Here is a 21,579-nt window from a genome sequence, read left to right as displayed (position 1 = left end):
GAGTCGTGACGAGAAGGCGGCGGCGAGCGATTGGGCGAAACAGGAAATGTCAGGCGCGGCCGTGGCTCTGCCGGCAGCCGGCTTTAATGCTCCGCTGACGAGATCCGGGCCTGGTTCCTGAGGAGAGTCTGACGAAAGACGCCCGAAAGACGCGGGAGCCTGCTGCGAGGGGAAGCCGACTCGGGAGACAGGGCCGCTTCGTCGCACGGTAACCTGGCGGAGGCCGGAGCCCTGCAAGTGGCTCAGCTGAGAGGGGAGCGGCGGACGATGGAGCTGGGAGAGGCCTCGCCCCGTCAGCGCTGAGTAAGTTCCCGAGGTGGGAAGAGACGTTTCTTCCCAATTTTGGAAAACAGATGCCACGAGTCTTAAGCGGGACCCTGATGCGTCCCATCCACCATAGCGGCGGAGGCTGCGACCCGCTCAGCCTGCTTTCTCCCTGTGGGCAGGCGGCTTCGGGGCACCGCTTCGCTGCCTCGTCTTCGTGGTCCTGTGAATGTGGGCCAGAAAGAGAGAGTCAAGTGTAAAAAAAATACTGTAGATGAGCTGTGCTTAGGGGAGGGGGCGTTGTTGTTGTTGTTTGTTGTTGTGTATTTTGTGTTTTCATTTTGTACTCTTGTAAACCGCCCTGTGATCTTCGGATTGACTGGCGGTACGTAAATCTAAATTAATAATAATAGTTATAATAATACAGGGTGTATTATGGCCACTCTAAATTCTGGTAGCGAACGTATGTAAGGTATGTATTGTCTCCTGACAGCCTTTGCAACAGAGAGAACAGTTGTAATAGGTAAAAATTAGGATGCACCAGCCACTCTGCAGCGAAATGGGTTGTGCCTCTTGTCTGCTGAATTTCTGGAACCCCCCCCCCCCCCGGTTTTTATGTTGTAAGCTGCCCTGTGGATTTAGGATGAAGGGAGATTAATAATAGTAATAGTAATAATATATTGTTGGCTTGGCATCCATCTGTCTTGAGAAACAATGGAGTGCTTCTCCAGGGATGAAGTCAAACAGCTGCATTATTTTCTTTTTATTTATTTTATTTATTGAATTTATATACTGCTCTATACCCGGAGGTTTCACAATATATAAAATCAAAATAAGGACAATAACCTAATAAACCCCCCTGATAACCCAATACCCCCCCCCCATTAGCAGTACTGAAGTGACCTCTCTGGGGCGCAAGCCTGGGCAGTGTGTATGGAGGTCCTGGGCTGGCCAGAAGACAAGACCCCACTTATCAGCCTCGCTGGTGTGGTTCAAATGAAATCAGAGCAAACTGTTTGGCACCAGCTTCCCACAAGTAGAAAAACAAGTGGAACAGGTATGCAGGGTAAGCTTGAACTTTTATCCATGGTGCCTTTAACTTTTTAGTTGTAGGGGGATACATAATAGCATGATGGATCTCTTAAAAATGGCATTCCCTCTATCAGTACTCCGAAATAGCACAGTTTATTCTGCTGCCACACAATCCACTGCCTCGTACTCTAGCTTGCCTAGGCCAAGCATAGAAGATTGTCCCACAAAACATTAGGTCAAATTCTAACTTTACTGCTTCAGGCACTAGGGGAAGTGGGTCATATCATTTCCCCCGTAGTTCTTCCCATGTGAAAGCTCCCTCTGTGTACATCGGAGAAAAGCTGATTTCACTAAACATTAGTGAAATTTTAAAGGAGAGGTTCTGGCACAAAGAAAGAGGGAAATGCTCCCTTTGAAAAGTCCTTTCCCCAGATCAGAGAAACTTAAGGAGCATCTTCTGAAAGGCAAACATGTGTGAAGGCAGGAAATTGGACATGCATAAATATGCCCCTTTAGATTGCTGCCTTGGTCTCATGGAATTTGATGTTTTAGTTAAACATTTCATATTGGAAGTCCAGAGGGGACTAAAACAGCCTGATAAATAAAGTTGCCAAAGATTACAAGCTTGCAGCTTTTCCACAGTCGACCAAGGGGCTAGTTGCCTACCTTTTCTTACTGGAGGAGCAGAATCACCTTCTCCCCAGGCAGTAAATGCAAGCTAGTGAACAAAATTGCCTTTTGTTTGGCCTGCTTGCAGAAGGAAGATGAAGCAATCTGTCTTTCCTCTGCCAAACAGCTGCTCACTCACTTCTATGGAATTCGTGGTTGCCTATAGCTTGGCAGGCTAGTTGTTAAATACAGAACAGAAATAAAAGAATAGGAATAAGTCTAATTTTTGCATTTTTTATGTGTGTGTATTATACCCCCTTTTCACAAGCATGGAAAGGCTATATACAGGTAAGGAGTTTTGAAATCTTCACCCTGCAATTCAGAAAGCTTTCAGTCACTTAACCTTCACTGAGCACGTCCCATTGTGAAGACTGTTAATATATTTTTAACATTTTTACATCACCTTTTCGTTGTGCTGTAAAAATGGTAGAGTAAAAATATGTTACCAGACTTTAATATTTCATGTCAATTCTGCCTCTGTACATTCAAGTATGCCTTGTTTATATAACTGCAATTTGCAGTCATTGCATAATGACTGAATAAGCTTTGATAGGTGGAAGCAACTTTGGGCTGCTGAAAAATTCAATAAAATGTAAATATTAAAAAGAAACACAAAATCCACTGCAAATCTAAAGCAAATAATAACAGGCAAAAAGTCAGGAACAGAAATTGAAGCATCTTAAACGACCAAAGGTTTTCTGTTTTTTTCTGTCTTTTAATACTAAGCAAACAGTGCAAAGGGTTTTTGGGTACTTTGATGTAATTATGGCCATCTGCTCTTCATTTCCTTAGCATTTCATCTGAAATGCTACAATATAGCTAGGATTCAAAGTAGACCTGTATTTTGTGGTGGGTGCACACAGTGATGATTAACTGGTACAGAACAAGCCAAGATATTAAGCCATGGTTTGCTGTCGGCTTAATATCTAAAGCTGTTAATCATAATTTTCTGGTTCTGATAAAACAGGGAACTTATAGGTAACAGGAGACTTCCATGTTTGTTTGTGTGAAGGTAGTAGCAAAGTGACTGCATGCATGGCCATATGGTTCATTCATATCTATTAATCCAAGTTGTGATCTGAATACAGCCAGGATGTTTATTGCAAGTCATCGACCAGAGAACTTAATTAAACATTGTTTGTTTTTATTATAGCTATGACATTACTGTAGATGAGCTATATGCCCTGGTTGGATTCAGCGGACAATAATGAGTGGTGCAGCTTTGGGCATTGAGATAGTAGTTGTCTTCTTTCTGGCATTAATCATACTACATCGGTATGGAGACTTCAAAAAACAGCACAAGCTTGTGATTGTAGCTACCCTACTTGCTTGGCACCTCTGTTTTCTCATAGTATTTATATTGCCTTTGGATGTCACAACGGTAAGGAATTGCGTTTTATTTCCCCACTTTGTGTGAAAGTTGATTATTATGCATAAAGTGTTCTAGGTAGGAATAGCAGATTTTCTTTTATTAAGTGGGCAGTACTGATACTTCTGGGATGCAGTCTAAACCACAGAGCCTAGGGCTTGCTGTTCAGAAGGTCGGCGGTTTGAATCCCCGTGATGGGGTGAGGTCCTGTTGCTTGGTCCCTGCTCCTGCCAACCTAGCAGTTTGAAAAGCACATCAAAGTGCAAGTAGATAAATAGGTACCGATCCAGCGGGAAGGTAAACGGCGTTTCCGTGCGCTGCTCTGGTTTGCCAGAAGCAGCTTAGTCATGCTGGCCACATGACTCGGAAGCTGTACGCTGGCTCCCTCGGCCAGTAAAGCGAGATGAGCGCCGCAACCCCAGATTCGTTCGCAGCTGGACCTAATGGTCAGGGGTCCCTTTACCTTTACTGATACTTCTAAAAAGTTGTATCAAGTTGCATAAAAGCTTTGATTTTCAAAACAATTCTTTGTCAGCAGGCAATATTGGAAACAATTAAAAATAAGAAGTGAGTGAGGATTTGGATATCCACTATATGCCATTGCTCTGTCTAAAATGAAATTTCAGCTTGGCTCCATATTGATTGTTGGTATTTACAACCCCCCCAGCCCTTTCATAGCTGTTATGCCACAAAAGTTACAGTGATCAAAATGAGGCACAATTCACCAGCTTTTCTCAGCCCTACCTCTTTGAAGCTCTCCAGCAGTATTCATTACCCTCTTTTTGCCCTGACTAATCTGAACTAGCACTAGAGGAGCACAGCTGCTCTCTTGGTCCTAGAAATGCCACTCATGGCTTATAGTATGGCTTTGACCCATCTTGAGGCCCTCCCCATTCTGACAAAGTTGCTTACATGTAGGAAGTTTCCCCAGCATGAGCATGACTGCTGATGGTTATGATCCACAGTAAACAGGACCAGGTCTGGACATGCAGACCCATGCTCTGCTGCTCTGATCAGTGGATTCCTTCTATGCCAGACATAGGCAAACTCGGCCCTCCAAATGTTTTGGGACTACAACCCCCATCATCCCTAGCTAACAGAACCAGTGGTCAGGGATGATGGGAATTGTAGTCTCAAAACATCTGGAGGGCCGAGTTTGCCTATGCCTGTTCTATGCTCATACATGCCTGCAAAATAAATACCTGGAAATGGTGCATTATAAGTAAAGCTAATTTATTTCTCTGAAGAAGTGTGCTTGCACATGAAAGCTCATACCAAGAACAAACTTAGTTGGTCTCTAAGGTGCTACTGGAAGGATTTTTTTTATTTTTTATTTTTGTTTTGACTATGGCAGACCAACATGGCTACCTACCTGTAGCTAATTTATTTCACCTTATGGTGAAAATGAGTACAGGTGACTCCCCATTTACATGGAGGTTACATTCCAAAACCCCATGCGCTTATACAGAGTCACTTAAAATGGGGAGTTGCCTGTATCAGCTTAGCTGATGAGTGAGGGAGAACCTTCCCCACCCATCAGCTGTGTGAGAGCCACACTGTCCCCCTGGTTCTTGCATGCGAGTGGAAGGACATTGTGGCTCTCACACAGTTGATGGGTGGGGAAGCCACCGCCGCTGCGCTGCCACACACGTCAGCAGTTAGGTGGGGAGGCCTCCTCGCGAGGAGACCCTCCCAATAGCCTGAAGAGGATGTCCTCTGGGAAAAGTCTCCACACGAGCTAGGACTCCTCTCCAAGATGTTTCCGGGATCCCGACACTGCATGTGTGCACGGTCACGTGCAAATAGAGCAAGCATAAGTGGGGAGTTGCCTGTATTAGATTTAAATATGCAACTAAATTAGCAGACTTCTTTATAACCTTTCCCCCACCCAGAAATATCATTTCACTTTTCTCTAATGGCTGACTCTTTTTTGTTGTCCTCTAGACTATATACAATCGATGCAAGGTTCATCTGAATTCTAGTCCACTTGAAAGTACCACCAGTAATGTTTCATACACTACTCCTGCTCCAAGGTACTTATGTTCTTATGCACAGCAATCTTAAACTACCGGTACTTCTTTTCTGTGACTAGAAAATGCCTTAGTTACTTTATGAAACAAGTAAAAGATCTACTCTTTTCTAAAGTTCAGTTTCTGTGTAGCATGGGCACTGAAAGTCCTCATCAATATACAAATGAGAAAAGGGTAAACCTCTCATTTTAAAAGGTTACTATACATTTTAAAATCTGGTTGTGCTTTAGAAGTTGTATTATTTCAAGTACTGCTCTAACTGGAAAATTTGGATGGGGGGGGGAGGGAACGTTTAGTCAGAGTATCCCTTCCCTCTTCTCCTGGCTTATTTCCTAACTACCACATCTTAAAGTGGAAAGGTATCACATAGCATTTCACAAGTGCCTAAGATTATCTTGGTGTCCCTCTAGGAAGAGTCAGTTTCTAGTTTGTGCAATAGCTACTGAAAATGTTTTGCACCTAAGAGATCTAGGCGGCTAAAATGCCATTCTTAATTATTGTGATGGGATATATAGTGGGGGGAAGGCAATCTTTATAGCCTGCAAAGCCCATGTGCTCAATCCAGTACAGATTTTGGCACGTTGAAGCTCATTGACATCAGTTGCTTGAAGGTTTAGTTGGCCAGTCAGATTACCTGCAAACCTGTGGGAAGCCAGAGTAGGCACTGGATCACTGTGAACCAATTTTTCCCCCTCCGGTTCCTCCTCTACCATATGAAACATGATAGGCATGCGTTTTAGGAAGAAGATAGAAGTTAAAGAATCATTGTAAAGTCTGAGTAATCTACAAGTTATGATGTATAACCCATATTGAGAAGGGTGGAAATTTGTATTCATGTGTGATGATGGAATAATTATAGCTGAGGTGTTATTCTAAGCTTCAGTTTGATTCAGAGAAATCACTTTAATTTGCATGTATTGCTTTCATGACTCTTAAATAGTGCCCATTATATGAATTACAGTACTTCGGCCTTTTCTTAAAAGGCTTCTATGATTGTTGTTTCTGGTTTTTTAAAAAAATAAAATAAAGCAGCATGGATTTCTGAATATCGCAGTGTTCCATTTCTGACTAATTTGTGATTTTATGAACAAAATAATTAATGTTACTTTGCAATAACATAATCTTTTTTTTTTAAACAACTAAACATAACTTTTGGAGAAAAATGATGCTTTCTCCTATGTTATACGCAAATCTGCCCTTGTTTCTTTACAGAAAACATGAATGTTTCAAACCATGGAGTTATATTCCTGATGGAATTATGCCAATCTTTTGGCGGGTGGTATACTGGACATCACAGTTCTTAACATGGTAAGGAACTGGAGAAACTTCTGGAATATTTGAAACAGCTCAAATTAATACATTCAAAGGAACAACATTTTGTTTAGTATTGTTTAATATGTAGTACTTGGGGGCAGCCCATTCATGTAGAACTTTTGGTTACTTTAATACAGGGTTAACCAATGTAGTGCCCTGCAGATGTTGCTGGACTACAGCTCTCAACATCCCTGACCATGCTGGCTGGGGCAGATGGGAGATGTAGTCCATCATATTTCAGAAGTTATAGCCACTGTTTTTCCAAGGCTTACAGTTATGTTTTGTTTCAGGCATGTTATGCTAACAAATGAATAGTGGATAGGTAAGATGAAATGGTTTTGTTCATTAATTTTGTTGTTTGTTTCTAGGATTCTGTTACCCTTTATGCAGTCATATGCTAGGTCAGGAGGCTTTTCCATTACTGGAAAGATTAAAACAGCATTAATTGAAAATGCAATCTACTATGGGACATACCTTCTGATATTTGGAGCATTCTTAATATATGTGGCTATAAATCCAAAGTTCAACCTGCAATGGTAAGATTTGCTCTACTTTCATACTTCAGATCTTTATATATTGAGGATTTTATTTTAGTACACAGTTGATTTAAATCTGTGTTATGGGGTTAGATTTAGAGGACATATTTTATGTCACATATAGTGAAATACATATAGTATTTTCATAACTTGGATTTTTTCAGAAATTGTCAGACTAGGAACCAAAAGCTGATTTGAGCATCGCCCAAGTTCAGTCACTCCCCTTGCCCCTGAAATTTCATTTCAGTGCTGACAGCATGCTCTATTTTCAGCAGGGATCGACTCCACTCAGGAGCTCCAATCATGTTTGCAAGTAGAACCAATCCAAGCAGGGCTTGCGTTGCCAAATTCAAAGGGTGCCGAATGCAAGCCAGACACAAAAGAACACTCAGAAACACATTATAAGGCTCCTAATGGTTCCTCTAAGTCCGTGGCCTTACATATGACATGGGTGGGGGTATTATTATTATTATTATTATTATTAAAGCTCAAGTGTGGAGCACGTGGACACAGCTGGTGGGAAACTGCCTCACATATCAAATCAGCAATGATGGCAGGCCTAGTCGGCAAAAGGATCCCCATCCCTGATTTAATGCTTCACACATAATGAGGGTCATCTGCAAAAGAAATGTTTATCTAAATTAAAAATAAAGGGGAGAGAGTGAGTTTCTATTTTTAAATACACGAGTGAGCTTTGTTTGCTTAAATATCATTAGTAATTATTTCTATGTGTTAGGAGTCAACTTCAGACAATTGGAATAGCTGCTGCCAACACCTGGGGCCTTTTCCTTTTGGTGCTGCTGTTAGGGTATGGCCTGGTTGAAATTCCACGCTCTCACTGGAATGGAGCAAAGAAAGGTTACCTTCTTATGAAGACTTACTTCAAGGCTGCTAAACTGATGACTGAAAAGGCAGATGCAGAAGAAAACTTGGAGGATATAATGGAGGCAAGTTAATTCTGCAACCTAAGTGTGGATGGTAGTTAAGGCCCTCATTTGCTTTGGAGATTAAGGTACATTAGAGCAAAAAAGTCAAAATATCTCAGATTATATTCTATGCTTTGCTTATGCAAGGGGAATTCCCTGCTCCCTGGTGGTTTATATTCCAGTTTGTTTCATATGCCAAAAGCGGCCAAGTTGTGTCTCCCTCATCTCCCCGTGCCCATCTCCTCCTCCACCATTTTTTCCACCACTTTTTGCCGCTAGGATGAAATGAAGTCATAAATAAGAATGCATTGCTGGCAGTTTGATAGAAGTCCTACTGCAATCTTATTTTCGAAAATACTTTTAACTTTAGGCAGCATTGCATCTTGCTGAATTGCACATGAATCGAAAGTGGGGATGGGGACTCAACTACACCTTATACTTTATAAAAGTTTTTCTGGTCTTTCTCTTAAATAGGAGGTTCGCAAAGTTAATGAAAGCTTCAAATACAACCACCCTTTGAGAAAATGTGTGGACACAATATTAAAAAAGGTAACAAATTGATCTTTGCAATATTATTGAATATCACGTTTTATCATGGGTAATGAAAATACCACTCAGCATGGCAAGGCTTGTCAGCCTAGTTGCCTGGGCAAGGAGTTTGCTCCCTCCTCTTTCCCTTATGCCATGACATTGTCAGCTTGAAATCAATCAATCAATCAATCACAGTGCAGAAGCAGCAGTAGTATGGGGAAATTGGGATGCATGGAAAATGTGTGGAAGAATGGAAGGTAGAGTTTTTCCATTTATTGATTTAATATTCTGTCCCCCCTCCCAACAGCTTTTGCAGCAAAAATCAAATCACGAAAAGCTGTTGCATTGCTGTTACCTGTTACTACCCCATCTCAGCAGCAAACACTTGTAGCCAAGAAGCAGCACTCATCGCAGCAATTTCTCTGGCTGAAATGGTGCTATCATATAATACACTCTCTTCCACAGGGAGCTATTCTGGCTCCTGTTGCCACTTTAGAGGGTCAGGAGGAGGAGATGAGAGACACCCCCTACTCTCTTTCTGGCTGGAAAGTCTTGTTCTAGAAAAAGGAAGGAGGCAAGTGTCCTTTCAGCTGCTACTTATGAGGGTTTCAGGCTAGCTAGCTTTGCTGTGGTGATGTGTAGTGCTGTTAATATGTTTTGAGACTATTATCTTTTCATTTCAGTGTCCTGTTGAGTATCAGGAAAGAATGGGTAGGAACATGGATGACTATGAAGACTTTGAAGAAAGGCCCAATACTTATCCAACAGAGAAAAACCTGGCTAAACTTCATAAGCAGGTAACTAGATAGCTTAACTGAAATGTGTATTAAATTTATGTAGAGCTATTCCATTTCTAGGTGAATCTGCAGTCCACTAACGTGGTCTGTATACTCATTCCAAAAGGGTTTGTTTTTCTAATAGAGCTGGTGTGCATTTGAACCAATATTTGATTTTTTAAAATATTTCCAAGGCGGTTGTAAAAACTTGTGCAGAAGTCGCTCAAAGCATGAGAATATTGTATTTTTTGCTCCATAGGGCACACCTTGTTTTTAGAGGAGGAAACAAGAATTTTTTTTTCTGGTTTTCCTGCTCTAAAAACTCTGTTTTTTTGAGGATCAGCTAAAAGTTTTGCAGCTTTTTTGCAAAGGGAAAAGCCCAGGTTTTTTGAGGATCAGCTAAAAGTTTTGCAGCTTTTTTTTTGCAAAGGGGGGGAAGCAAAGCTCCTTTTGCAAAAGGGGAAAAGCAAAGAGGAAAAGCCCCGTTTTTATGGGGTTCAACTCACATTTCTGCAGTTTCTAAAGGAAAGGGAGCCTTTTCTACAGTTTCCAGACAGATAATCTAATCAGCCAGTCACATGTTGCTGGGGAAACAAACAACCTCCCTCTGCAGCACATTCAACAATGGAGGCCTGGGCAAGGGGGCGGGGCTGAAAGGGAGCCGGGGACTCTTATCTCCCTCCCGATCTTTTGCTGATCAGCTGCTGAGCGGGGTCCTTTCAATACCCCCTTTTCTCTTTGTAAAATAAAAAGCATGATCCTCTTTTGGCCCCTGGGCAATTTAGTTCCAGGGACCACCATTCACGCCATAAGACACACAGATATTTCCCCTTACTTTTTAGGAGGAAAAAAGTGCATCTTATGGAGCGAAAAATACGGTACTTAGCCTGGATGCTGCAAGGGAGGCAGGAGAAAATTAATCAAAGACTAATAAATCCAAAAAAGTGACAGTGAAAGAGAAGTCTCTGTGTGTTTAATGGCATGTCACAAATTCTACTTTGCAACTTTGGACTGTGAATTCATAAGACGTAACTGGTGGCCATAGACATTGCTGTGTATGGGAAACTGTTTTCAGTTTCAGTTTGGTGTGTGCATTAGTGTGTGTGTGTGTGTGTGTGTGTGTTTGTGGTACATCGCTTTGAGATATATGAGTAAGGCAATAGAATAATAATAAAATGTGCATTTTTAAGGAAGTACTGTAGTACTTTCCTCACTTGCTGGAATATTTGAGCCATTTGTTCTGTTTATTTATCTCTCTACCGCCACCCTAGAATTATTGCCATAAATAATTAGAATGTTGTTTTTGTTTCTGTAGGTAATTTATTCTGTACAACGGCATCGTCGTACGCAGGTCCAGTGGCGAATTCTTTTAGAGCAAGCCTTTTACCTGGAGGATGTGGCAAAAAATGAAACCAGTGCAACTCATCAGTTTGTTCATACTTTTCCATCTCAAGAACCTGAAAACAAGATTGCTCGGTATCTTTATACACCAACTGTTGGTAAGTGTTGTTCTGTATATTTAGGATACAAAATGCTAGAAAACAAATAGTAAAAAACTAAAGTCCATCACAGCACACTGCCCAGATCACTCTAACCTGCACCAGCAGCGCATGTGCAAGCAGTTACAATAGGCTGCGGGAGAAAAGGATGTCTGTTCATTTCTCCTGTACCCAACTTAAAGTCCTCTTTCTCATCATAATAGTAGTTATTCATTTCTACAGTGGCTGTTAGAGGAAATGAGCTGCCTTGAAATGATTTTTACGTTTCCTTCCGTTGCTATTCCCTCGTTTAATAACCTCTTCAGTAATCATATACATATATATTTCCAGAGTGGTACTGGGAGTGTCTGCTGAGGCCATGGTTTCACAGAATCCTTGCAGTTATTTTGGCCACATTTTCTATCGTTGTCGTATGGTCGGAATGCACGTTCTTCAGCACAAGGCCAGTCCTGTCTCTGTTTGCAGTCTTCATAAAACTGGCAGAGAAGAATTACAACTATTTCTACATAGAGGTCAGTTTATCAACGCTTAATGACATTTGGGAGTAGTTTGCTTGTTTCTTAAATGCTTGTATCTTCTGATAGTTTTAGAGTTGGAGTTTGAGAAAGGAGGTTTGGAGGAAGCAATTGTGGTGGAGTTCGGGGGATTTTTGTGGGTGGAGTTTGGCTTTTCAGATGGTGTTCCCCACAATACGCAATTTCATGTATATGTGTGGTACAGGACTGTAACCCCCATGTAAGTCAGGAAATGTGATTTCACAGCTATTTCTGTTGGGGGAGGATTGGCAGCTTATCCCATGGTACATGCTTATTCTCATTAACTTTTCTCCATCCACTAAAGTACAGTGACTTATAACCATGCATAGAAATATGCAGTTGTACCCTGGAAGTTAAGCTGAATCCGTTCCGGAAGTCTGTTTGATTTCCAAAATGTTCGAAAACCAAATTGCGGCTTCTGATTGGCTGCAGGAAGCTCCTGCAGCCAATCAGAAGCTGCAGAAGCCCCATCGGACGTTCGGGTTCCAAAAGAACGTTTGCAAACCAGAACAATCTCTTCTGGGGTTGTGGCATTTGCGAGCCAAAACTTACAAGTTCCAGGGCATTCAGGATCCAAGATACGTCTGCAGAAGTATGAATAAGTCCAAAGAGCATGTCATTGGTAGGCCCTTGTTTTGTGCATCATGCAAACAGTGTTATTTGCACCCTTGCATTTGCATAGTCTCCTCTCATGCTATAACCCTTTGTATAAAGAATGCATGATCAATTTATAAAGCAGCTAACAAAGCAGATTATACTTACTTGACTGTGAACACAATCTTTGTCTGTTTTGCAGATGGCTTGTTTCTTGACCATCTTTTTCCTCAGTATCTGTGTTTACTCTACTGTCTTCAGGATCCGTGTATTCAACTATTACTATTTAGCTTCTCACCATCAGACGGATGCATATAGTTTGCTTTTCAGTGGCATGTGAGTAGTTAATTAGTGTATTTCTTGGATAGCTTTAAATAGTTACAGGTGATGCAATGCAAAAATTACACTATAACATACTTAGTTCATAACCCAGGTACATCCAGAGAACACTATCTTCCTTCATTGGGATTCACCTCAAATACAGTATATCAGTGTTGAGAAATCTCTTGTCCATTAGCCTGATTAGGTCTGCCAGGCCTTCCCATTTAGCCCATGATACCATTTTGGCCAAGCCACACCCACCTGTCCTACACTGGATGTCACGTATGATGTCAGATGTGAGGCAGGTGAAGACACAGCTTCCTGCCAAAAGCAGGATTTGCAGGCACTGCCAATCAACTGATCATCAGGGTCCATAAAGTTCCATGGAAAGGAAAATGAGTGTCCTGACCTCAATTAGACTTCAGGCCAACTGACCAGATAGATTCTCACCCCAATATATGAATGCTGATAGTTGGTGACAATTGCATGTAGAACAGACACAAAAGTTGGCTATTTCGTTTACTACTAAGCATTGAAAGAATCTATGACAGAGAGTGCTCAAAACATGCAATAGGCATACACAAAAAATATAGATACAGCTCCTAGATGTTTTGAAAGTTAGCATGTGGTTGGTTGATAAGATCTTAGTAATGTGGAAGGAAGATGGAGATGCCAGATACAGAAGAAAACTGCTTCAGAATTGCCAACTCTTTTCATGCAGGCTGTTTTGCCGTTTGACTCCTCCACTATGTCTGAATTTCTTGGGCTTGACTCATATGGATTCAACAATTGCAAAGAGTTTAGAACAGCCAACTGCATATACATCCGTAAGTAAACAGAATACGTCGTGCTGTAGTGCGTTTCAACAGTAGATGTTAAATGATGTTTACAGATCAAAGTTGAAAGTGTTTTGCCTAAAATGAAAGTTAAATTGAGTAAGAGCCAACTTTCCAGAAGTGATGTTCTGCCTGTCCTTTCCTGCCTCCTGCACACACACCCATCCTGCTCTGGAAGGTCTCCCCACTGGGGAGGAGAAGCTTGCAAAATCCCTTTTGTGCAGGTGGAAGTCCATTGCACAAGAAGAATGCTGCAATTGGATATTGTTGATTTCAGCTCAAGATTTCAACTTTGTTGGGTTTTATCTGACTTCTCTTTTGGCTGCTTTATACCAGATAGAAGCTCTTTAGTTCACATATGTGTATCCCAACGCTGGACATTGTTTCTGCTAGCAGTAACTGACATATTACATTACATTACATAATATTACATCCATCCACGGTGAAGCTCTTAAATCCCATTAATCTCAATAGAAGATGCCCAACTCTTTCACCAAATTAACTGGGAAGAACTTACAGCTACAATCCAAAGCCCAGCCACTGACTTGTGGGAGTTTGTGGAGCAGCAAGACCATACCCACAGCCCTGCTGTACATAGTGGCAGAATGAAATATGGGGCAGTGAGAGGATGATCTCTGCACCAGCCAGGAGCTGGTGCAGTAATCCACCCAGGTCTTACCACACAAAGGCAGCTGGATAGATCCTGAGCTAGCTCAGCCGCTCCCCACTTCTGGAATGCCACCTGAAGGGATCTCCCAGTGGCACACCTGTCCTGGAGAGCATAAGAGAGAGCCCTTTATCAGCAAAGTGATGCTGGCATCACTCCATTGGTAGTGGCTGTCAAGAGGCCAGCGGAGGAATGCCTCAACATACTGTAAACACAAACACCAGTGCAATGATTTGGATTGCTCTACTCCTTTTTGTTGTATTTAATTAAGCATCTAGCATAATCATAGATTTCTAGCCTGCCAATTCTTAATAAAAACCAGTGCAATAAAATACTATATGCAAAGTGGCTCCATGACAGCTTATCCTTCCTGCTGAAGGTCAGCCCCCACAAAAGAATGTATTCTAGTTCTAGAGTTCTGTGGTTTGACGGTAACTACCAAAAGCACCCCTCTGTGCACCTTTGTTGTACACAGCTTGAGTCTAAACTGTGAATAATAAAATGGCACTTGCAGCAGATCAAGGTCATTGCAATGAAATATGCAGCCCCGACTTATTTGAGGCCTTGAACTGCATCGGGACTGCCATGGAAATGGAACATGCCACTTTTCTGCCAGCAGGTGGTAGCACAGAGCAAGTTGTTAGATCTGCATCTAAAAGCTATCTGTTAAAAAAGTTAATCACCCACCATGGCCCCCTCCACCTCTCCCCGACCCCTTTTCTTCCTAATGTAACACTAATGTCTCAACAAATGTAGAAAATGTAACTTGAAAAAAGAGACATTGCACATACAGTAGTATCTCTGGTTACGAACTTAATTCGTTCTGGAGGTCCGTTCTTAACCTGAAACCACTTTAGGTAATGGGGCCTCCCGCTGCTGCCGTGCCAACAGCATGCGATTTCTGTTCTCATCCTGAGGTAAAGTTCTTAACCCCAGGTACTATTTCTGGGTTAGCGGAGTCTTTAACCCAAAGTGTTTGTAACCTGAGGTGTTTGTAACCCGAGAAATCTTGTAACCAAGAAATCTTTATTTAAAAATACATTTTAAAAATAGTACTTTGAGTTGGTGTATTTAAAATGGGCATCAGACTTCCCATTCCAGTTGATTGTATCGGTACAAGCTTATGAAGAGGTAGACCAGGGGTCCCCAAACTTACCTGGCCTTGGGCCGGTTCCTCCAGCGCCGATTGTGTGGCGGGCCGGAGGGCGGGGGAGCGTGCGCCCATATGCACGTGCACTCGCTTTTTCTGGTGTGGCGCAGCACCGGAAATAGCTTGTGCACATGCACAAGCGTCATTTCCGGTGCACTTCTGGCGTGGCACCAGAAATAGCTTGTGCACATGCGCATGGGCCTCCACAGACCCAGAAGTGCACTGGAAATGACACTTTGCGCATGCGCACAAGCTATTTCCGGTGCTGTGCCGCACCAGAAGTGTGCTGGAAATGATGCTTGCACTTGTGCACAAGCTATTTCCAGTGCCATGCCAACCCGGAGATGGGCAGCCATGCCACGCCAGTAAGAGCGGGCGTCGGTGGCCGGATAATTGGCTCACACGGGCCGTATCCAGCCCACGGGCCTTAGTTTGGGGACCCCTGAGATAGACCATAAAACCAACATCCTTGCTGGTTGTCATCTGTGGCAAATTATAATCCAGTTTTGTTCTTTGGTAAGTAGCTGCCAGTAGTACTACAATGTCCCAATTATGGAATTGCACAAGAGGTACCAGCATTGTTAGCACTGTTGCGCAAAGTAAAAACATACCTGTTAGCCCAAGCCATTAGCCTTGCATAGCTCTAATTACACTGGCAATCTGGGGTTTTAATTATTGATTTTGTTACTGCTTTGTTTGCTTTTGTTGGCTGTAGATTTAATCTGAAGGGTAACTTGCCCTGTGATTTTCATATGAAGGATGGAATATATGCATGATGTATATTAGTACAATATAAGTTCTAATGCCTAAAAGTTGCAGTAACGAAAACACCTGAGTGGTGATCAAAATCGCCATATTAAACCTCTGTTGCTTTTTGCCTTCCAGATTATGGGATCCATGAAAGTGTTGTCCTTCATTGCAGACGGATTTTATATCTATTATCCCATGCTGGTTGTCATTCTTTGTGTTGCTACTTACTTTAGGTAAGTAACAATTCAGATTTAATTTGTTTGCTGGGATATTTGAAATGGCTAGTCCGTTCCTTCACCTGTATATTTGGGTGTTTCCAAAAAGGTTGGGAAAACTTAATTAAACTGGTGCCATCCTTGCGCAGTAATAGAAATACTGTACCAACCTTCTTTGTTAGCATCAACCTTCAAGTGCTTAGTCGCCCATGCTTCCTTGTTTTTGTAACACTGTTTCCAGTTAAGTTTGTTTATGATAGCAGGCTTAGCGTTTACCAGCAGAGTAAGCCTCTTGAGTTAGCGTGGGTAGAAAAAGATGGGATGCAAGACAAGCTCAAAGTCAGGTAATAAGTGACCAGAATGAATTTGTACCATAGAATTTAGAGCAAGCTACTCTACCCATCCCATAACTGGTGTCTTTCCCCATATTTTACGAATTGTGACCCAAGCAGTTGTAGTCTGTTGTAGGTATTCATAAGTTGATGGTGGTTCTTGGTACATACACTTCAGCATAAAATATATTTTAAGGATTTTAAAGCAGTACTATGAACGAGCTTTCGTGATCTCGCCTTTCATTTTTTAATATTCAACTGGACTTCAGATTTCCCCCAAAAAACCAGTTTCCCCGCATGCACCATATATGTTAACTTGTTTATGTTCATTTCTGCTTTGGAAGTGAGAAACAGTTGGGGGATCACTTTTCCCAAATCACATTCTTTAGAATTGTGGAGTTGGAAGGGACCCCAAGGATCATCTAGTGCATGTGAACATAGGAGTGCCCCTCTTCATTCATTATATTATTCTTTTTCTGGCTGAGAGAGCAGAGGAGGGGTCAGGAAAGGGAAGTCATAAGCTCAGCTGCCTTCCAATCTCACCCTAGGATTGAGGTCAAAACAGTTTTGAAGTCAAACTCCAAAAAAGGCAGTAGGTCATATCTCACCTTGCGTCTGATGTCTATGCTTTTATTTTTTGGCAATGGAAAGAACTCTTCCCCCCACTTCTTTTATCAGTTTAGGAACTCGATGTTTGAATCTTTTGGGATTCCAGCAGTTCATGGGAGACAATGAGATGACTTCGGATTTAATAGATGAAGGAAAAGAGTTAATCAGAAGAGGTAAAAAGAAGAAGAAATATTTTATGGTTTTTAATTTTTTTAAACTGTTGTAAGCGACTAGGGAAATAGATGGAAGCTAGCATCATTGACCTAACCATGTCAACTCAGAAGTGAGTCCTACTGAATTCAATAAAGTTTACTCCCACACAAGTGAGGTTAGGAATATAACCCAATATGGCACCTAATACTATATATGCACCTCTGCTAGCATCTCTCAAAATTGGGAGAAAAGAAAGATAAACCAACTACTTTTCAGGGCTACTGCAAATTTGAAGTATTTTTGTGCATGCTTGAATTATCTAATTTTGTTAGTTGGGGAAGGAAGACAGGCTGATAATGCATTAATGGAAAAATGAGTATATTGTGCACTGGAACTCAAAGGTGCAGGACCATATGAAGCATTAAGTGCAGTTTAGGAAAAAGTGAATTTTATTTTTAAAAAGAGCCAGTGTAGTGTAGTGGTTAAGAGCGGTAGACTCGTAATCTGGTGAACCGGGTTCGCGTCTCCGCTCCTCCACATGCAGCTGCTGGGTGACCTTGGGCTAGTCACACTTCTTTGAAGTCTCTCAGCCTCACTCACCTCACAGAGTGTTTGTTGTGGGGGAGGAAGGGAGTGATAAAGCGGGATATCAAATCCAAACTCTTCTTCTTGTGTTTTCTCCCCGCCCCCCATTTCTCTGATTGTCTTTTTTCACTGCCAAAGTTGAAAAACAGCAAAAACCACCTAGTACAGAGCATTGTTGTTTGAAATTCTGTAAGTTTATATGAATCCATAGAAATAAGTAAAAACAACAACAACAGTACAAGTTCAGATTAAATTTACAGAGGAATAAAAAGTAAATGAAAGTATTTTCTCTCTCTTTAGAAAAAAGAAAACGGCAAAGACAGGAAGATGGTGAAAACAGGAGAAGGGTATATATGAACAGCTCATTATTTTTCCCTAGTCAGTAAGAGACAGCATCAGAATTGAAACACAGTACAATTATGCGCAGAGTTAAACTTAAAAACCTAAGAGCCCTGATGGATCAGGCCAGTGTCCTGCCTAGTCCAGCATCCTGTTCTCACAGTGGCCAAACAGATGTCTGTGGAATGCCTGCAAGCAGGACCTGAGTGCAACAGTACTCTCTCCAATTGACACTCCTCATCAACTGGTATTTAGAAGTGTGCAGACTCTGACACTGGAGGTAGAACGTAGCCATTGTGGCTTTTAGTCGTAGCTAGCCTTATCCTCAATGGCATGCCTAGCTTTGTATAAGATTGCTGCCTTGGTTATATTATTTAGGAATGCACCAGGTAGATAGATAGATAATTTATTACGGTTGGAGACCAGCATAAAATGCACCAGGTTATTACTGCACCTTTGAAACTTGCATTCTGTGTAGAACATCAGTTGCTCACTTTTTGTGGTTTAAAATAAGCCGATGCTAATTTTTATCAGCTGAAGTTGTGACACACAGAGTTCAACCACATACCTACTTAAGGAACAGGATAGGTTTTAGACTTGTAGCAGGCAGGCCTGCCCCTCTGTTATGCCGGCCAGTCTTTCCACTAATCTCTAATAAGGATCCTGGAGATCTATAAATCTGTAAAGATTTCAGAAGATTGGAGAGAGTGATTTAATATCATTGCAATAAGAATAATTGTCAAACAATATTATTCTGCTATTACACGTGTTAGAGGATGTATAGGTTTATACAATCTGTTGTAGGTGTTTGTTTTGTTTTGTTTTTGACCAGGAATGGAAAGAACGATATGGGAACAACCGTGAAGATTCTTCTAGAAACAGAAATGTTCAAGCAGACCAAAAAGAGTCTAGCTTCACAGAGACGAATACAACTAGATGTAAGAGCTTATCTTGTTTGCTGTGGCTTTTGCTTAACAGAAGTAGTACTGGTATTATGGTGCTCCTCTTTATTTCAGATTTAGGTACTTTCCAGCACTGCAGTAAATTAAGCTGCATCTACACTATCCATTGTGTAACCAGCATCCTATCATTTTAAACAAACATAGCTTCCTCCAAAGAATCCGGATAACTAGTTTGTAATGGGTACTGAGTTATTAAGAGACCTCTATGCCACGATTCCACAGAGCCACGATTCCCTCTTCCCAGGGAACTTTGAGAATTGTTGCTCCATGAGAGAAGTAGAGGTCTCTTAACAACTCTCAGCACCTTTGGAAAGTAAAGTTAACACTGTTCTTGGGGGGGAAGTTTTGACTGTTTAAAGTGGTGTGATACTGCTTTCAATGGATAGCCCAGATAGGGCCTTTGCCTGCTAGCTTTTTTCTCGCTTGTACATTCTGTATTAACTTCATGCAACCGAGACAGAGCATTTACACATCTTTCCTGCCATGTGATCTCTTCTCTTTCTTAAGTGAGGAGTGACCTGCTAGTTCAGGCCTGACCACCTCTTTATTTATCTGAGGATCATGGCTAGTCTTCTGTATTTTGGTTCTGGTCCTGCAATAAGCTATACGTGGATTAGTCTGCCTCCTAGCATTTTGATGAGACTTGAGTATGAGCGACTTGGAATCAAGTTTGAAAATAATTAAATAAGTTTATGAACCAGTGCTGAGTGCTGCCTTAAAGCCAGTCAATATGCTGTGCTGATTTTGGAAAATACACATTCTCATTTGATGAAGAAGTAGAGAAAAAGCTGCTCTTAACCCCTCAAAGCCATATGCTCTGACCTTTGGAAACCCTGATGGCCTGTTGACAGAACCATTTATTTATTTATAGTTTTAATGCTTAAAAATATTTTTTTTTCTTTCAGCAGTAGCTTCTAAGTACACCAGATCAAATGGGAGGAATGAAAGGGACACAGTTGAGCTTCTTCAAGATGCAGAACCTCTGGACTTTAATGCTGACTCAGTTGGTGAAGATCCTCTCGACTCTGATTCAGGAAGGTGAGAAATTCTCCAAGTTTAAAACATATTGGTATGGGAATCAGCAATAAATAAAAAGGGGTCACGTAACTATAAATATCTAGTTCTTTTTCTCCAGCCATCATTATATTCTAACTTATATTTAGGATCTTTTATAAGGCAAAATTAGAGAATTTTTTAAAAGAGATTATAGCTTGTTGTTCCTTTTCAGGTTTTATAACATACAGTTGTTCTTCATATAGTTTCTTTATATACTCTACAGGTACCAGCCTGGTGGAAGATACCTGTCGATGTCGCGAAGCAGAATATTTGACGATGTCTAAACCAACAGGACTAAGTCTTGCATCCATTGCTGTGGTGAATGTTCTTTCAGTAATGCATTCTGCAACCAACACGACCTCACTTTACAAACAGAAAACAGAATGTGGGAAATAAGAAACTTTCCCCCTTTAAAAATGCACTTTGTGTAATTAATTGCCCAGTATGTGCTGGGCTAGAGCATTGGCTTCTAAAACTGGAACCACCTCAGCTGTGCCTTGCCCATCTTCTCTGCCCGCTCCTTGAATGTCCCCCCCCCATAATATGGGAATTGTGAGCCATAGGCAGAGAGAGTGACCCAGAAGGGAGGGAAATGAAGGGATTTGGAGGGTAGGAATGGGGTGCTGGGCAGTGAGCCATTGGGGGTCAGTCTTATTCTGGATATGATCTGTTCTGAACTGGAAGACCTTGTGTTGATTTTGCTTAGAATCCTCTGCTGGATTCACTTGTGTGTAGGCAGCCACTGATATATAAAGGTGTTCTGTTGGGTCTTTTATAGTTGAATCAGGGAAATAATTATCAGTCTGTCAATTGTCACTATAGATTCGGTTTTGAATAAACAAATGTAGGGCTCAGCTGGAGTTACCATTTTTACATGTTGAAGGTTATTTCGGTTTTCTTTCTGTCCCCTTTCCTTTGTTCCCTTTTTCTTTTTTTTAGAAGGCTGTTAGCCTTCTGGGGGGGAAAATGCAATGCAGCTGGGTCATTGTAAGTGCAACTTAGTCATAGTTTGATGCAATTGCATGGTCTACCTTCAATTGAAACCATGGGCGTGATTAAAGAAGCCACTCTGGTCAGGTCATAGACTATCATGGGCCTTCACCTCAAGTTTGGGAAAAGCTGGAGAGATTTAAGGGCAAATCTCTGCAAAATAACTTCACCATCTGGAATGCCTGCACATCAACCATCTGATTTCTGTTAGCCTTGTATGCATTTGAATGGCATTAGCATGCATGATAGGAAAGACCCAATAGAATCTTTAATGTTCACTAGCACTGACTTAAATTCATAGATACTAGCACATGCTTAATGAGGAGGAAAAAATATACCACAGAGATTTTATGTATAATAGCTGCAGCTGAAAATCTAATTCAACTAAACCACACTTTAGTGGCTCTGTGCACAGTGTTAATTTCTGCTGGAGGCAAGATCATCACTTCAAAAATAATGCACTGTTCAAAGAGTTCTTGAAGTGTATGAAACTGGACCTTTCCTTTTGAAGAAGTGAACTTCTCTGCAGAGTAAGATT

General features: G+C 41.4%; 1 protein-coding gene across 2 annotated transcripts; it reads left to right on the top strand.

The window, feature by feature from the left end:
• Window positions 1-8: 8 nt before the first annotated feature.
• On the top strand, window positions 9-20,587 carry LMBRD2 (LMBR1 domain containing 2). 2 transcript variants are annotated; one of them, XM_033164030.1, is made up of 18 exons: window positions 9-303; window positions 3,119-3,346; window positions 5,279-5,367; window positions 6,577-6,672; window positions 7,047-7,214; window positions 7,951-8,161; window positions 8,615-8,689; window positions 9,355-9,468; window positions 10,763-10,946; window positions 11,277-11,458; window positions 12,279-12,412; window positions 13,119-13,224; window positions 15,936-16,033; window positions 17,026-17,129; window positions 17,995-18,041; window positions 18,866-18,971; window positions 19,904-20,033; window positions 20,275-20,587. In XM_033164030.1, the coding sequence occupies exons 2-18, from the start codon at window positions 3,173-3,175 to the stop codon at window positions 20,333-20,335; spliced, it is 2,079 nt and encodes a 692-aa protein (XP_033019921.1). In that variant the 5' UTR covers window positions 9-303; window positions 3,119-3,172; the 3' UTR covers window positions 20,336-20,587. The 2 variants fall into 2 exon arrangements, with proteins under 2 accessions (XP_033019921.1, XP_033019920.1); XM_033164029.1 differs by having other exon boundaries at window positions 19,901-20,033.
• The last annotated feature ends 992 nt before the right edge of the window (window positions 20,588-21,579 follow it).

The sequence above is a fragment of the Lacerta agilis genome, chromosome 11 (genome assembly GCF_009819535.1).
Source record: "Lacerta agilis isolate rLacAgi1 chromosome 11, rLacAgi1.pri, whole genome shotgun sequence".
NCBI classification, from domain to species: Eukaryota; Metazoa; Chordata; class Lepidosauria; order Squamata; family Lacertidae; genus Lacerta; species Lacerta agilis.
The sequence above is the reverse complement of the archived record's forward strand: the minus strand, read 5'-3'. Positions and strand labels throughout refer to the sequence as shown.

What these genes read in the sequence shown, in the direction of transcription:
- LMBRD2 (XM_033164029.1), top strand. Translation starts at nt 3,173, where the DNA reads ATGAGTGGTGCAGCTTTGGGCATTGAGATAGTAGTTGTCTTCTTTCTG. An exon ending in TGGACACAATATTAAAAAAG is followed by an intron (nt 8,690 to 9,354) that starts GTAACAAATTGA and finishes TTTTCATTTCAG; the next exon opens with TGTCCTGTTGAGTATCAGGA. An exon ending in TGGCTAAACTTCATAAGCAG is followed by an intron (nt 9,469 to 10,762) that starts GTAACTAGATAG and finishes TTGTTTCTGTAG; the next exon opens with GTAATTTATTCTGTACAACG.